This window comes from Mesocricetus auratus, unplaced genomic scaffold (assembly GCF_017639785.1).
Source record: "Mesocricetus auratus isolate SY011 unplaced genomic scaffold, BCM_Maur_2.0 Super-Scaffold_100007, whole genome shotgun sequence".
Lineage (NCBI taxonomy): Eukaryota > Metazoa > Chordata > Mammalia > Rodentia > Cricetidae > Mesocricetus > Mesocricetus auratus.
The window spans coordinates 96,297,520-96,314,982 of record NW_024429191.1 but is presented as its reverse complement, the minus strand read 5'-3'; the positions used below and the strand labels follow the sequence as shown (position 1 = coordinate 96,314,982).

The 17,463-nt window shown below is 51.5% G+C and overlaps 1 protein-coding gene across 4 annotated transcripts in view; it reads right to left on the bottom strand.

Annotated features, from left to right (window-relative positions):
* Window positions 1-17,463, bottom strand: part of Rnf213 (ring finger protein 213) — a 102,337-nt gene that overhangs the window by 58,772 nt on the left and 26,102 nt on the right. For all 4 annotated transcript variants that reach the window (XR_005878564.1, XM_021227024.2, XM_021227023.2 and 1 more), the window contains 12 exons: window positions 16,765-17,048; window positions 16,098-16,357; window positions 14,961-15,158; window positions 11,674-11,896; window positions 10,683-10,738; window positions 9,229-9,382; window positions 7,767-7,931; window positions 6,266-6,355; window positions 5,364-5,486; window positions 3,458-3,638; window positions 1,483-1,656; window positions 970-1,119 (listed from right to left, as the gene is read on the bottom strand). Coding sequence is in view for 3 of the 4 variants with exons in the window: in XM_021227024.2 (XP_021082683.2) it covers window positions 970-1,119; window positions 1,483-1,656; window positions 3,458-3,638; window positions 5,364-5,486; window positions 6,266-6,355; window positions 7,767-7,931; window positions 9,229-9,382; window positions 10,683-10,738; window positions 11,674-11,896; window positions 14,961-15,158; window positions 16,098-16,357; window positions 16,765-17,048 (2,058 nt within the window). In the remaining variant the exon portion in view is untranslated. The remainder of the gene's footprint in view (window positions 1-969; window positions 1,120-1,482; window positions 1,657-3,457; window positions 3,639-5,363; window positions 5,487-6,265; window positions 6,356-7,766; window positions 7,932-9,228; window positions 9,383-10,682; window positions 10,739-11,673; window positions 11,897-14,960; window positions 15,159-16,097; window positions 16,358-16,764; window positions 17,049-17,463) is intronic.

Genomic DNA, 17,463 nt, shown 5'->3' with positions numbered 1-17,463 from the left:
GCTCCCAGGCTTCCCAGCAGCGCCAGGAGAAGCACATCACTCCTAGGGCAGTAATTTACAACCTTCGCTCTGCTCCCAGGCAAGCAGCGCACAGAGCTAGAAAAGACATGTATTCACTCAGACCATGAGCTCCTCCTCAGGAGGGCAGCTCAGTTGCATCTGCCAAATACAGCGTCGGGGCAAGAGGCCAGGGATACACAGGGGAATATACTTAGGAAGAGGCACAGATGACACCAGCAGAGTAAAGGGAGAGCCCAGGGCTCTCTCACCCATCGAGTGATGATGAGGATGAGGTACCCCATCTCGGGAGAATCACGTCCCGTGGTAGGAGTCAACAGTTCTAGCCATAAAAGTCAGAGAGATGCTCACAGGCATGGAAGTGGGTTCAGAGCTGATACTGAATCCCTCTGGCAAACACAAGTGAACTTGGATTTTTAAAAACTCTGATCTCTGGATCCCATCTAACGTCAGGTGGGTATGACAGCTTGTCTGAATTCTAGACTGGGTTGGCAGGGATGGAGGAACCGCACAACAAGCTGCCTTAGCAAGGCCAGACACATCAGCAAGACCTAGGTTTGACTGAGAGACCCTGTCCACAGAATAAGATAAAGAGGGTGCTGGCAGCACACACCTTTAATTCCAGCACTCGGGAGGCAGAGGCAGGCGGATCTCTGTGAGTTCGAGGGCAGCCTGGTCTACAGAGCAAGTTCCAGGACAGCCTCCAAAGCCACACAGAGAGACCTTGTCTCAAAAATAAACAAACAACAATAAAAAAAGAAATGAATAGGCTGAAAGAGGTTTCAAGATTGCCTCCCAGTATCTACCCTGGGCCCCCCCACATGCACATTTTTGAAAACTGTTTTAAAAGTCTCCCCCCACCAGCTCTGCTACTATGCCCCGTCCTCACAGTGCCTCCCCCGCCCGTCACTGGGCCCCCCTGGTTCTTTAGTGCCACTCCCGGGTGCCCACCTTCCACGAGGTGTTTCACTCTCCCAAACTGCCTCAGGAGGCTCTCCACGTATCTCTTCTCTCGCTTGAGGAACCGCAGATCGTCCTTTCTCCTGGCCAGCAAGTCCTTCAAATCACAGGCCCTCTCCTGGTGCGGCAGCCGTGTTCTACCTGAAAAGCAACTCGAAGGCTCGCACGACCCGGACTGTCTTCCAGGTAGCCGCCTTCTGCTGCCTAGCTCTGCACACACTCCATGGCCAGGGCAAGGGGGAGGGGCCAGGAAGACTCCCGCTCAGCCAGTCCATGACGCCGGTGGCGGAGGCGTGTAATGGCAGGATGGAACAGAGCAAGCAAGCCCTCGCCGCCATCGTCATTCTACGGCTTGCTCATGACACTCCTCAAAATAATAAACCACAGCTTCCCAACTCGCTGACAAGAACTGCGGGCGGTTGCAAAGCCTGCAAGCACATCCTGCCCACCAAATGCCATACCCAAGCTTCCTCCCTCTTGATGTTGCCTGAACGTCATACTTACTTAAGTCCCAGATGTCAACAAACTGACTCCTGTGCTCAAGGATCAACTCCAGCTGTCCAACCAAGATGGTGCCATTCTGGAGTTCCTGTGCAACCTTCTGGAACACAGACTCAGCCATGGCCATCAGCTGCCTGCCTTCCTCCGTGATGTTGTCTAAGATTTTCTCATTGGTTCCTGAACGGAGGGAGAGCACATGGTTCAGAGCCTTCGTCTCCTGTCCTGACCCCAGTGATTCCCACCGCATCCCTAATGACTCTTCAAGGTACAGCAGCAATGTCTTCAGTGTGACAACATTTGACTAGTCCGTGGCCATCAGGTTCTGCATATCCTGGCCACCATGCCCCACTGTAATACAATAAACTGGCAATCAATTTAGATGCAAAGACTTTAAACACATTTACTTTTAACCCCCAGAAAATGTCTCTCCTGCTATCATTAGATATGTATTAAAAGAGCACATTAAGCCGGGCGTTGGTGGCGCACGCCTTTAATGCCAGCGCTCAGGAGGCAGAGGCAGGCGGATCTCTGTGAGTTCAAGACCAGCCTGGTCTACAGAGCGAGTTCCAGGACAGCCTCCAAAGCTACAGAGAAGGCTACAATGGTAAGACTCGGTCTCAGAAAAAACAACAGCAAAACATGGAAACAACTGAGATGCTCTCCAGCAGGTAAACAGATAAAGAAGCTATGTTAACTCCACATAATGGAAATTATTCTGTGATGAAAACAGAACCCAGCTGCTGGCCAGGAAGAAGACAGGGAGGACCTTCAGATGCAAAGTGCTTTGAAACAAGTCAGTCTCTTAAGACCACACTTGCTGTAGGATTCCAGCTACGGGGCCAGCTAGAAAACAAACTACAGGGGTGAGAATAAAAGACACTCAGATCCTTGGGGCAACGGGCTTATTGTGTTGACACTGTGATGCCCTGAACATGCCATCTATTAAAACCTAGAGAGCACCTGTGAATCCACAGACTTAACAGTGCACCAACTCTGAACGGCTCAGTCACGATGAAGAACACACCCAGCATACATTTCAGATGCAGGAGGAGCTGCGGGGGAGCTATGCTTTCTGACGGATTTTTCTAGAAAATCTACAGACTGGAAATACACACCTGTGATACTCTCAAGCTAATAGCAAATGCCTATGACACCCACATCACCAGCCAAGGTTTTTGCCTCACCCCTCACAAGCCATTAGGGGCTCCTGTCTGGGCTGTCCACTGACCTGGTGAAAGTGATTATTAACAGCCTCACCTGGGCTTTTGGTTCCAAACCTGACACATTCCTGGCACAAGATCTAAGCCCAGCAGCTCACGTGAGAGAGACTTCAGGGGAAGATGTAACGCTTGGGTCTGTGTGCGCTGGGAGGGTCAGGTGGGACTTACTGTTCCGTTAGCTAATCGGCACTGCTCTCAAAGCAACTGCTCTGAAGGCCACCTGCGTTTGTCTAAGTGTGTGTGTGTGTGTGTGTGTGTGTGTGTGTGTGTGTGTGTGTGTGTTATGTGTACATGCGTGTGTAGGCAGTCCATGCACAGAAAGCAGAGTCTCTCTCCGAACCTGAAGCTTGGCGTGTAGCTGGAAGCCACAGGTATCCTGTCTCTGTCCTCTACCCTACTGTCGTCTGCCCAGCTCAGCAGACCCTTCACCTGCTGGCCCATCTCCCCAGCCCAGCTTCAGTTCTGGACGCCATCCGCAGACCGAAAGCCAGTCAGATATCTATCCTCTGCACTTCATGTCCCTCATCTGGAGACTGAGACCTTAGCCTGCCCCGGAGGCAGTGGCAGGACAGCATGGCAGCAGAGGCACTCAGAGGACTGTGACTCTAGTCTTCCTCATCTGTCAGGATGCCCGCGCCTGCCCAGGTCCCTCCATCCAGACCCTGCCAGCTGAATGCCCTGTCTGTTTTCTGTCCTGTTCTGCTCCCAGAGGCCAAGAGGACACTCTCGCCACGCTCCCCGCAGCCGCCTGCACATACCACACAGTCTGAAGAGCTGCTTCACATCTGGCCACGTGAGTAGGTATCTGAAGATCTCATTCTCGTCTTCCACAGCCGCCCCACGGTGCGTTGGCCAGGACTTGGTTATCACAGCGGACAGGAGAGTACCAAATTTCCTCAAATCCTGACAGGAGAGCCCCTCGAGAACACTGATCTGAGACTATAAAGAGAATGAATAAAAGAAGGGAAATGTGGGCTGGAGAGATGGCTCAGAGGTTAAGAGCACTGACTATTCTTCCAGAGGTCCTGAGTTCAATTCCCAGTAACCACATGGTGGCTCACAACCACCCAGAATGAAACCTGGTGCCCTCTGCTGGCATGCAGGCAGAAGACTGTATACACAATAAATAAATAAAATATTTTTTAAAAAAAAGGGAAATGTAGCAATGTCTTACTAGTTTAAAATAAGAGAAACATGAAAACTGGGTGTGGCGGTCCAAAACTGTAATCCTAGCATTTGGGAAGGGTAGTTGTAGGCCAGCCTCAGCTAGACAGAAAATACAAGGCCAGCCTGGGCTATCTGAGACCTTATCTTAAATGTTTTTTTTTTTTGGTCAAAAATTGTCCTTGAAGGACTGAATGCAGGTAATGAACACGGGTTAAGAAAGAGGATCTAAAAGCTGCTGTCTCTGTAGCTCTGATCCCCTCACAGATGTTTTTGTCTGTGGTAGTGGTCACACGCACAAAGGTATCTCTGACGGCGAAAGCACACAGTCCAACAGAAAGTTCCACAGCTTCCATTCAGCTCCGTTCTAACTGTGGACAAGCTCGCTGCATTGTGTAGTCTTTGGGGTTCGTTCGTTTCAGCATGTGGTTACATGTGTGTGTAGGGGGGGGTTAAATTGCAACTTTCTTACAATATAGTTTTTCTCTCTAAAGTTATCCTTTTAATAATATTTGAAATATATTCAAAGTAGTTCACAGAGCCTCAAAAATGCTCACTGGGTTGTGAACTAATGGCTAAGTGCTTAGCTACCCCTGGTTTGATGTGTGCCCTGGCACGGACACACTTGCCAATGCTATAATATAAGAAGTTAGTAAAGGGGAAGGTAGAAAGCTTAACATTTCGGGGGATGGAGAGATGGCTCAGAGGTTAAGAGCACTGACTGCTCTTCCAGAGGTCCTGAGTTCAATTCCCAGCAACCACATGGTGGCTCACAACCATCCGTAATGAGATCTGTTGCCCTCTCCTGGTATGCAGACAGACATAGAGGCAGGATCATGTATTCATAATAAATAAATAAATCTCAAAAAAAAGAGAAAGCTTAACATGTCTTTGAGCCCTCTCGTCATAATTGTGACCAGCAGAGGTTTGACATGGTGCTCAGGCAAGTCAGTAGGGACAGCACAAGCTCTTCTCCACATTACAGAACCCGGGCCTTTACCTCAGCGGAGAGCTAAAACTACAGAAGCAGAGGGAGCAGGTCAGTGAGTGCACCTGGCACAGACGCTGTCCTTTTCTCAGCCTCCGCACAGCCAAGAGTTAACAGCAAACGGTGCAAGCCAGCGTCAGTGCTCACAGGGGCGTGGCTGGGGCTCAGCCTGTAGGACAGCTGGCACAAGGGCTGTGTGAGCAGCTGCGAGGCTCTCAGCATGTAGCCCTGGATGGCCTGACACTTGCTACATAAACCAGGTTGGTCTTGAACTCAAGAGACACACCTGCGTGCGCCACCACACCCCGCCTAGCAGATATGGTTTTGCATGGCATGTTAGCCGCCCAGGAAACAGCAAGCCACACTGCTTCTCCAGTTGGGTGAGAACATTGCATCTCTTGGGACACGGCTCTGGGCACCCCTGGAGGGGCTCAGAACAAGCAGGCTTCAGCAGCCTTTGGCAAGCCCTATCAGAAAACCCCTGTGAAACCCACACTGGAAAAGCTAGTGACCTGGCAAGCAGAGCTCACGGCTTCAATGACACACTTCTCAAAGCTCCTGGCCACGCTGTCATGGAGTCCGCCATCACGCCACTGACTGCTGCAGAAGACAAAGATCTGCAGACGAGAGTGCTCCTGCAGGCAAAGGAGGGGGGCGTGAGGGCTGCGGGGACCTCACCAGGGAAACACCAGGTCTTCACCACCCCATGATTTGAGTTTCTCTGCACGGACACTAAAGCATATCCTTAAGGGCCCACTATCCGAGGAACAAGTGAAAATAGCTTCTGTAGCTAGGCAGGGCGGCTCGTGCCGCTGGTCCCAGTACTTGAGAGGATTGCTGGGAGCCTGGACCTGGCCTATGACACAGAGTGAGACCTTGTCTCAAACATTCAGAAATTAGAAGCCTTCCATCCCACTCTACAAAAGACGAAGAAAAAAAAAACCTGGCAGCACCAGGGTAAATTTTGACAACTACGCCATTTTCCTCCTCGTCTGGTTCCCTAAGACCTACTTGACAGTTTTGGATGAAGCACTGATGTCACGTAAAGCCGGTTTTCCACGTCACCGGCCTTCATTCCCGCTAAAGAACATTCGTGTGTGTGGCTTTGTCCCCTCCCCACTTTTGTTGTTGTTTTTATTAACTGGTCAGTGTAGAGTCTGCAAGTGTGTTTCCCCATACATGGCTGGGGTCCCCGTCATGCCCCTGCTCATGTGAGGCCGTCAGGCAAGAACCTCGACATGCTTCTGAATTCCAAAGACAGTGGCCAAGTCAGAAGAGCACGTCCAAACCCATGGCGCACACGGCTATCAGCCCTGCGCTCAAATGTACCGCACGTAACTACTGGGCATGTATGGTGCCCGGGGCTCCTCCGCGTGCTTTCATCTCTCAGGAAGACTGCCCCGACCTCCGGTACCTGCTTGAGCCTCCCTTCCATGTCTCCCAGCAGTGACCCCTTCCAGCCATACTTCCCGGGGAAGTCGATTTCCACCAGCCGTCGCCATATCTGCAAAATCAAAAAGGGACAATCACAGGGATGACTTAACGCCACCTGGTGGAAAAAATAATGTGGACGAGCAGGTGTGGTGTCACAGATCCGTGGCGCTAGGTACTGGGGAAACTGAGGCACGAGGGCTGTTGAAGTCCAGGAGTTCAAGGCTGGCCTAAGCACCACAGGAAGACCCTGTCTCGAGCAGAAAGGAAGGGGCAGCTGTTATGGCGGTGTGAGGCTGAGGGCACCGGGCCTCAGGAACAACAGGGCTCTCGGCTCCGCGTGTCACTGTTAAATCGCGCTACTGGTGACCCAGGGCAACACGACCCACGTTGGCCCGTATAACGCAGGGTCACCACCATCCCCTCCCCCAGTTGTGTGACCGTTCTTTGTCTGGAAAAGGGTCTCCCCCTAATATTTCTCCTGAAAAGTTTCAAACAGACATGAGAGCACGAAGAACAGAAACGCTTTCCTCAACTAAGGCCCCTGGTTTTTAATTTTGAACACAGCGGTTCTGTCTCTCTTTGCCATTGGGGGTGAGGTGTAGACATCACAAGGCCTGCTCCAACACGCCTGGGTGGGCCTCTCTTCCTCTGAAGTGCGCTCTTCTCACAGGGAGTGAGCGTGGAGAGGACAGACAGCATTGTGAGCCGTTTGCTCTGCTCTGCTGTGCCGTCTGGCTCTACAATCCAGTCAGGACTTACACATTTCATCTAGTGGACATGTTCTTGCTTCTAGAAAAGTACCTTTCATTCATTTATAATGCTGACGGCTTTGAAAAGGCTATCTCTTGCTTTGTTGACAGGCTGATCATTTTAGAGGCTATCTTTTGATTGGGTGTAGTGGCGCATGCCTTTAATCCTAGAACTCGGGAAGCAGAGACAGGAGGATCTCTGTATGAGGCCAGCCTGGTCTACAGGGCAGTTAGGATTATATTAAACAGCCCTGCCTCAAGAAAACAAAGTGCCCCCCAAAAAAAACCCAAAATCTTTTTACTTCACCTTTTTTGTTTGTTTGTTTTTAGAGATAGGGTTCCCCTGAATAGGTTTGGAGCCTGTCCTGGAACTCACTCTGTAGACCATGCTGGCCTCACACTCACTTGGCTCCACCTCCAGAGTGCAGGGGCCCACCCCCCACCTTTAATTCGTCTTCTATAAAAATATATTTCATGTGAAGATTAGCTCACTCAATAGCTAATTAAAGAGCCTTTCAATGCATTATTTTTGAAATACAGAATAACTTTGTCCAATAGCACTTCCCCTCTGGCCATGGGTTGACAAAGACCCTTCTGTATATAGAAGGAATACTGTGGTTAGACTTCAGGTCTTGATCACAGCTCTTAGGACAGCAGTGATGGCTCCGAGTCCCTTAGGTCTCCACCCACGTATGTGTCTTTGGCAGCTTCACAGCTCCCAGGAAGTCTTACCTCCATCTCCTCAGAATAGGTAAAGCGGATAGAGGTTGCGCTGGAATAGAACATGCTGTTTTTAAACAGTCTGCGCAGCCAGTGTCTTGTGGTACTCAGAACCTCCTGAAGGACGCTTGTCACCAAGTCTTCGTTAGCTCTAGCAAGCGGCCCCTCTGCGGTACCCTGTGGGCGCGTGAGACAGGGATTACAGAATCTGTGCTCACAATCAAGCCTGGAGACCTGCGTTTGAGCCCCAGGACCCACAGAATAGAAGGAGAGAATGGACTCTCACAAGGCGTCCTGATTTCCACACCCGTGCCCATGGAGTGGTCTCTGTGTGCCAGTCTGTCTGTCTGTCTGTCTGTCTGTCTCTCTCATACACACATGCATGCACACATATGCACATATTTGTGTGCGTGCATATATGTAATTTTGAAAAGAAAAAAGAGGAATAACATTAAAATATACATTTAAGCTAGGCAGTGGTGGCACACACCTTTATCCCAGCACTTGGGAGGCAGAGGCAGGTGGATTTCTGTGAGTTCAAGGTCAGCCTGGTCTACAGAGTGAGTTCCAGGACAGCCCGGGTTACACAGAGAAGCCATCTTTTGAATAAATAAATAAATACTTATATGTAGACATATACATACATATATATACACATAATCTCCTATCAATAGGATCAGAGTTCTGACTTGTGAAGAAAGACATCCAGTCCAAACACGGATGTGCTCTAGCTCTTTCTAACTGAGGCTCAGGAACCCAGAGGAGTGAATGACACTGAGCAATGAGTGACCTGCCCCAGCTGCACAAGGACGCATGAAGGAAGGAGACAAATGGGATGATGGTTTGAAGGGGCAGAAACCAGAATGAGGTTCCCTCCAGTGAGCACAGGGGACAAGGAGCCCAGAGAGCTGGGAGCTGACCAGGGCGGAGAGCACTGGGCAGTCCCACAGGAATGGACTTGCTACGTTGTCTAAGTGTAAAGAAAAAGTTCCCCTGGGGAAAACCGGGAGTGAGCATGTGTGAGAAGGAGGGATGCTCCCCCACTCCCGGTATCTTCTGTGAACAATTAGGAAGGAGGATCCTGCTATAGTGGGGTCCTGGCCAGCAGACATCAGAAAGTGCTGCCCACCATCAGCCTCTGCCTCCAAACCAAGCCCCAGGACTGTCTCCACCTCAGAACAGAGCTCAGCTGGAGCAGGGCTCCAATAACTCCTTGATGGCTGAATCAGCCCAGAGCTAGTATCCTTCAAACCGAAGCTGCAGGAAGCCCTCCAATGAATGCACCATCACAGAACCGTACTGTCTGCAGGAAGCCATGCCCTCCAATGCATCATCACAGAACCGTACTGTCTGCAGGAAGCCATGCCCTCCAATGAATGCACCATCACAGAACCGTACTGCCTGCAGGAAGCCATGCCCTCCAATGCAGTCTCAGAGACTGTGCTGTGTGTACAGATGTGCAAATCTCACTTACCCCTGGAGGTTTGAGCTTAATCATTTTGCAGACAAGCTCGGCAGACAGGGCCGGAATCTTGTAGAACTTTCTGTCAGATGTCAGTTTGCAGACAGTTTCATGGAGGGTCAGACACTCGGTTAAGTAGGGCTGTAATGGCATCTCCCCAAGTATCCTGTCCACAAAGAGCGGCAGACAAATCATTGAGATAGTGGAGAAATGTGAAGAGGGAAGGGAAAAAAAGGTTAAATTAAAAAAAAAAATAGGAGCAAGTCCTCTGTGTGGGGTTTGTGCAGGGAATGGGTAGAGATTTGACTGCGGGGCATTCCTGAGGCTCTGGGTTCAATCTTAGTACTTCAAAGCGGAAAAGCAGGGTGGGGTGGGCTGGAGGGAGAAAGCTCAGCAGTGAAGGCCAGAACACTCGTGGCACTGTGGGAGGACCCAGAGGACGAGCCCCAGCACCACAGCTGCTGTGACTCCAGCTAAGGGAAAAGCAGAAAAGGACCCGACCACCAATGTTCACCTCTCTCCACCTCCTGACTTCAGATACAATGCAAACCCTGCTTGAGCTCCCGCTGCCAGTATGGACTGTGCTCCCTGACAGTATAGACTGTGATCCCTGTCAGTATAGACTGTGCTCCCTGACAGTATAGACTGTGCTCCCTGACAGTATAGACTGTGATCCCTGTCAGTATAGACTGTGCTCCCTGACAGTATAGACTGTGCTCCCTGTCAGTATAGACTGTGATCCCCGACAGTATAGACTGTGCTCCCTGTCAGTATAGACTGTGATCCCCGACAGTATAGACTGTGCTCCCTGACAGTATAGACTGTGACTCCCGACAGTATAGACTGTGATCCCTGACAGTATAGACTGTGACCCTAGCACTATGGACTGCACCCCGAACTATGGACTGTACCCCAACACTATGGACTGCACCCCGATACTATGGATTGCACGCTGACACTATGGACTGCACCCTGACAATGAATCACAACACACCCTTCTCCTACAACCTTTGTCGGGGTCTTGTCACAGCAGTGGGAACAGTAATAATTCTGATTTGTCTAGTCTGACTTGATTTGCTACTGAAACTCGGGGCTCAGATGTAACAGGTGAAGGCATGCACAGCAAGAGAGAGGGGGGCGGTGGTGGTGCATGCCTTTAATCCCAGCACTCGGGAGGCAGAGGCAGGCAGATCTCTGTGAGTTCCAGGCCAGCCTGGTCTATAGAGCGAGCTCCAGGACAGCCAGGACTGTTACACAGAGAAACCCTGTGTTGAAAAAGAGGGGCAGGGGTGAAATCTCAGCAGCTGAGTTGGACGAGGCACCCTTTAGCTTGGCAAGCGTGGCGTTAGTTTACTGCCTGCCCAACGAGACAGCACAGGTGGGAAGCTGGGGCCAGCAGGGGGCAGCCGCCATGCCCGCCAGAGCTGTGCGGAAGCCAAGGCTGCCCCCTTCGCCTTCCTACTTACGTGTCCTGATACATGTCCACAAGGTGAATCAGCATCTTAAAGATGCCCTCGACATCCTAAGGCAGCAAAGAGAAGGTGGGTGTAACCATGCCGTGCTGTGGACACATCCACAGTGTTCTTCCCTTCCCCAGCACAGCCACTCTGGGAGAGCAGCTTCACGTTAGTAAAAACGCAATAGGAAATCACCGCTTTGTATTTCCTGAACACGCCCACACACGCGCACACGCGCATCAGAAGCTATTCACCTTATTCTGAGACAGTGTCCCTCACTGGCTTGGAGACCACCAGTTAAGCAAGGACCTGCCCACCTCCACCTCCCCACTGAGGAGTTCAGTCCCCAGCCTCTGCCCTGCATGCGTTTCCTGCTAGTCCCAGGGACTGAACTCAGATCCTCGCACGACAAGCACTTTACCGAACGACCGTCCTCCCAGCCCGACACATGCAACTCTCTACATCTAGACAAGGGGTGAGCCGGGCGTTGGTGGTGCACGCCTTCAATCCCAGCACTCGGGAGGCAGAGGCAGGCGGATCTCTGTGAGTTCGAGACCAGCCTGGACTACCAAGTGAGTTCCAGGACAGCCTCCAAAGCCACAGAGAAACCCTGTCTCAAAAAGCCAAAAAAAAAAAAAAAAAAAAAAAAAGACAAGGGGTGGAAGACAGAAGCTGAGAAACAAGCTCACACCCACACAGCCGTGCAAAATAGTTAGAAGAAAACTCGAAAAGCTATTGATTGCCCAAGTTCTATTTACTGACGTAGAGTGAACTCGGGCAGATGAACCTTTGCCTATATAGGAACTGTCCCCACATCTGTCAAACATTTTTAGATAAATCTTTCTCCTCATGGCTTGTGGCGCTGAGAGTGGGCCCCAGGGTTCCACTCATGAGGAGAGCACCCTACCACTGGTCACTCCAAACACTGTCACAGCCAACCCTTGCTGGGGACTGTCACAGATAACCTATTCCTTGCTGGTCGGCCATCCCCAACACACACCTCTGTGTTTTGGTGGGAGATCTTCTCCAGGCTCTGAAGCCGGTACGAAATCCCTTGAAAACAATCCAGGACTCGAGCGGGCACATGACTCAAGTATTCCGTGGAGTTTTCCAAGTAGGAAGTCAGGTTTTCCAGAGGGACCACACTGAACCAGGAGCGGAAGAGGTACTCATCCAAGTGCAGCAGGGCCATCCTAGACTGCGTGAACTTGAGGACATCACACCTGAGGAGAGACCGCAGCTGTCAGAGCCAACACGAAGGAAGACAGCCAGGAGGGTCGCAAAGCCTCATGGAAAACAGAAGTCGGTCAGGAATGGAATGGAAGCAAGGTGAGGAATTCCAAGGGTGGGCCGGCTACTCGACTGTTCCCTACGGACCACGAAGGGCTCTTTCCTTCAACCCACACTGAGGTCATGGTAGAACTGGGCAGAGTTTCATGTTTTGTGTGGATTCAGTTGGCAGAAACTGAGATCCAAGTTCCCGGAATGAGTGGCTCATCCGTTTCTGTGCCCGGCCTGCAGTGGGGTCTCACCCAGAAGCAGCTGTCTTAGCTCTCATACCGCATTGGACGACCGCTGTCCCCACACACTGTAGGCCGCTCACAGTCCCCACCCCTGTCTTCCTGTCTCCAAGACTCCCAGACCCCACACCTACCCCTCCAGAGGCCAGGGTTCACCATGACACCCCACAGCACACATACCACTCTTATTCCTAAAGTTCTGGGAAAGACAGCAGCCTGCCTGGCCTACCTTTAGCTGCACCAGGCTGTATCCGTCCTGGGCATCACAACGCTATTCTTCAGTGTGCCTGATGCCCAACTCCCAGGCAGAGGACAGGCGCTGCCTGTCACACTCTGAGCTACCCCCAACCCTGATCACACAGGGGTCTCCCTGAGAATTTGTTCACTCAAGGCTGGAGTAAAGACATCCTCGTATAGTTAAGAGAAACACACTCAAGGCTAAGTGGAGTTAACAGGCTTTTCTCGGGGGTCACTTCAGGTTTTAACTTCTGTTCTATCAAATAACTTATAGCAGTAGTTAATTAGAAAATTAGAAGCTGGCCGGGTGTTGGTGGCGCACGCCTTTAGGCAGAGGCAGGCGGATCTCTGTGAGTTGGAGACCAGCCTGGACTACCAAGCGAGTTCCAGGACAGGCTCCAAAGCCACAGAGAAACCCTGTCTCGAAAAACCAAAAAAAAAAAAAAAAAAAAAAAAAGAGAAAATTAGAAGCTGAAAATATAGAGGCTTGTATTTCAAATGGAAGGTGGTTCTTTCCCACCATGCGGTGGCAATGACGGCACTTTGTAAAAGTTCGAGGGAGATTTTTCTAGGAAATACATTTTCTTCTAAGGTAGTGTTCTACTTAGTGTCACCGGTTTCTCAAAAACTTCAAATTCTGGTCTCACTGCTCATCATATATGTGGGAACTTACACACACACACACACACACACACTCATGCTCACACACACTCACTCACACACACTCATGCCCACACACTCACACTCACACACTCATGCTCACACACACTCATGCTCACACACTCACGCTCACTCATGCTCACACACACTCACACATACATACACACATTCACACACTCATGCTCACACACACTCACACATACATACACACATTCACACACTCGTGCTCACACACACTCACACATACATACACACATTCACACACTCATGCTCTCACGCACACTCACACACTCATGCTCACACTCACGCTCACACTCACACATACATACACACTCACATATATACACATTCGCACACTCCTGCTCTTACACATTCACACACATTCACACGCTCATGCTCTCACACACTCATTCTCACACTCACGCACACTCACGCTCACACTCACACATACATACACACTCACACATATACACATTCACATGCTCATGCTCTCACTCACACATGCATACACACTCACACACCCATGCTCACACTCACGCACACTCATGCTCACACTCACACATACATACACACTCACATATATACACATTCACATGCTCATGCTCTCACACATTCACACACATTCACACACTCACGCTCACACTCACACATACATACACACTCACATATATACATTCGCACGCTCGTGCTCTCACACATTCACACACATTCACACGCTCATGCTCTCACACACTCATTCACACTCACGCACACTCACGCTCACACATACATACACACTCACATATATACACATTCGCACGCTCATGCTCTCACATATTCACACACATTCACACACTCACGCTCACACACACACCCTCATGTTCACAGAGGACACAATGAGGAGACATGTCTCTTGCGGCATATGGGGAGGATTTACAGCTGGCCCTGACTTGCTGACAGCCTTCCTCAAACCGCGATTCAGTCTCTGAAATACTTCTTGCCGCCACAACACTGAGGTGTGAGCCTTTCCTAGATGCACAGCAAAGTCCCACTGGCAGAGGGGAAACAGGAACAGATTATGTACAGTGTTGTGTGCTGTGATGCTGAAATGTGCCTATTACTACAGTATGTGAGCATCCGGGGTGGCGGCCCAGTGGGAGAGCACTTGCTTAGGCCCTGGGTTCCTCTCCAGTATGAGGAAGGGAATGTGAGGAAGGGAGAGGGAGAGGGAGAGGGAGGAAGTGGGGAAGGAGGGAAAAGAAAACAGAGAAAGTATAGATTTGATAACTTGAATTTCTGGTAAGATTTTCATACCAGAGGGGAGCCCCTGTGTGGAGAGACATTACCATTATTGTCTACTTAAGGCAGCATAGGAGCCTCCTAGCCAGCAGCTCTTACTGTTGAAGAAAACAAGGTGAGGCAGGGACTGGAGAGATGGCTTGATATAAAAATACTCGCTGTGTAAGTCTGGGGACCTGAGTTCAGATGCATGTAACAGACATATGGCACGGGCAGGTATTATAGTCCCAGCGCTTCTGTGAGGACAGGAAAATGCCCAAAAATAATGTGCTGGCCACCTAGGCATACATAGTAAGAAAAGAAGAACAGAGACATGGAAGGAAGGACAAATACTGGAGGTTGTCCTCTGAGCCACACACGCTCACACACTCACACATACGCACACATACATACACACACAGACACACACTCATGCTCACACACTCACACACTCACACACACTCATGCTCACACACACACACACACACACACACACACACACACACACACACACACGAAATAACTGGGCAGAGATTGACAGCAGGGGCCTGGCTGTAGAGTGCACAGCCTGCAGATCTGGGATTGGCATCCTAAGTGTAGCTATTCAACTCACTTAGTGGGTGCTTTGTCCCGGAGACTTGCAAAAGAGATTCCTTCGAGGCCTGCCCAGGAGTCTTCGGGCAGGCTCTTAGAGTCCTTCCTGGGTGGGGACAGCTGCATGCAGCGGTGCAGGACAGGCAAAGTGCCCAGCCAGCGTTCGACACCATCAGTTATGCACCTGTGGCACAGGTTTACCAAGTATGCACGCCATCTAGAAGGGAATGGAGGTGTCAGCGAGGGACAGTGGCCCAGTGGTCTGTGATCACCATCGGCTGGACAGGGTCCACACCAGCAGATGGACCACAAGAAGCATAGCGTTATCCCAGACCACCCTACAGCAACCTCACCAATCCCCCGGCAGATGCCCGCAAGAGTCATTTCTGTCTACACTACGTAGCTGAGGAAATACCTTTCACAAAATGTGTATCAGTCGCTTGGGGCGTCTAAAACATGAAGCCAAAGGGCCTGGTGCCCAATAAGAGCTGCCCGAGAGCCTGAATCTCACACAGACAGCCCAAGGCAAGGTCACTAGGCTCTAAGAGGTCACCTCCAAACTCGCTGTGACCCAGCAGTGATAGCACGCTTCCTAGTGTAAGTGGCCCAGGCAGAGTTGCAGGGAACACGCCCCTGGGGATGTCAGACACTGAGACACGTGTGTGGGAGCACTCAAAGCCTATGCTGCGTGTACATGTATTCCTTTACTGCGACACGCCCAGTTTGGCTTCAAATTCACGAGCTCAAAGGATTCTCCCACCTTAGCCTGCCAAAGTTCCCAGGGACAACAGACTCGCACCGCCGCCCACAGCTCCCCGAGCAGGTGTGGGGACTCACACCACACCCCAGTGCTCGGCAAGCTGAGGGCAGACATCTCGTGAGTCTGGGCTGCTTGGGTTACACAGTAAAACTATCATTTAAAAAAAAACAACAGTCAGGATAAGGAGGCCAGAGAGATGCTCCTGAAGAAGACCCGGGTTCAGCTCCCAGCATCCGCATGTTGGCTCAAACCCTCTGTAACCCCAGCAGCAGGAGATCCTTCCGGGGCCTCCACAGGCAACCAGGCACGCGCGCACGAGGGCACAAACACGCGGATATGTGAAACACCCTCACACATAAGACAGAAAACAGAGGAAAACAAAGAAACAGGAAATACTTCTGAGGTTTGCTGAGGATGGGGCTCAGGTCACTGTGAAAGGCTTCTGGGGAGCCAGCACTGGGGATGAGGAGGTAGCACAGAGAGACCAGGTCACTTTTAGAGACAACGAAGTCAACCGTTTCCACCATGAAAAGGACGATCAGGCCCAGCTTCAGTCTGCTCCTCACAGGGCAGTCGGCAGGCAGGGAGTCGCCACTCTTCCCTTCCAGGAAGGGTTGCATCTGTTTTCTCACGTGATCCCACAGGTTCATCCTCACCTGGAGGGAAAGATGCGTGAGCTCTGCAGGGTTCACTCAGAGGCACCAGTACGGGGGCGGAGGGGCGGGCGGGGAGGGCTCACTCGCCTCTCTCCAGCGCTTCACCACGGAAGCACACAGGCACTCAGTCCCCAGCCCTGCAGGGTGGGGGTTATAGGAGGTGGTATCCCAGGGACGGCCACACCACAGTGTAGGGTATGATGAGGACCCCACCCCTTCCGGGAGAGCTCACGACCATTGCTGGGGGTGGGGCACAGAGGAACCCCGCCAGGAGGGTGGCATGAGGTCCTCCTGTCCTGCATCTGCACTCAGCCCACTCACTCCAGGGGCCACCTGGCCTCTAGTTGGTCGAGGGACACCGCCTGTGTACGCCAGCGCTGCTGCTGGAGGCAGTGGGGAGAGGGTACCTCTTTCTCATCGTATTGCAGGCTGGACCATGTCCTCGTCCCGCCATCATGGACCCTTGGCACTCGGATCACGGAGTAAAACTGCTTGAACTGGGTCATAAAGCTGCTCAGGTTGACGTCACTCCAGGGCTGGAGGATGCTGAAGATGCGGTCCAGCATGACCACGGCAGCCTGCTTCTTCCCCCTCACCAGGTCCTTTCTCGTGCCATCGGTAATGAAATTTTTAACTTTCTGCAACTTCCCAGGAGGCTTCATGCAGATTATGTCATCGTACTGATGCCAGTCTGAGGGGGGAAAAAAAAAGAACCTCATACGGGTGTGCCCCACAACCCCCGGAGGCCTGACCTCCCCTAGAAGGTGGGAAAAAGAACCTCATACGGGTGTGCTCCCAAACCCCCCCACCCTCCCCCAAGGCCTGACCTCCCCTGGAAGGCGGCTGGGGGGGGCGGCGGGGGACGGGACGGGACCTCATACGGATGTGCTCCACAACCCCTCCCCCCCAGGCCTGATCTCCCCTAGAAGGCAGAAATGTAGGAGAAGCAGCCTGAGGCAGGAAGAAGGGAAAACCCAGGTCATCAGCCCACTCCGTCAGCTAGCACAGGACGGGCAAGTGCATCCCAAGGTCAGTAATGGGCAGCCTGGGCTGGCAGAGTGCTGTCAGCACCTCCAAAGTCCTGGGCTAGGCCCGCAGCAACACAT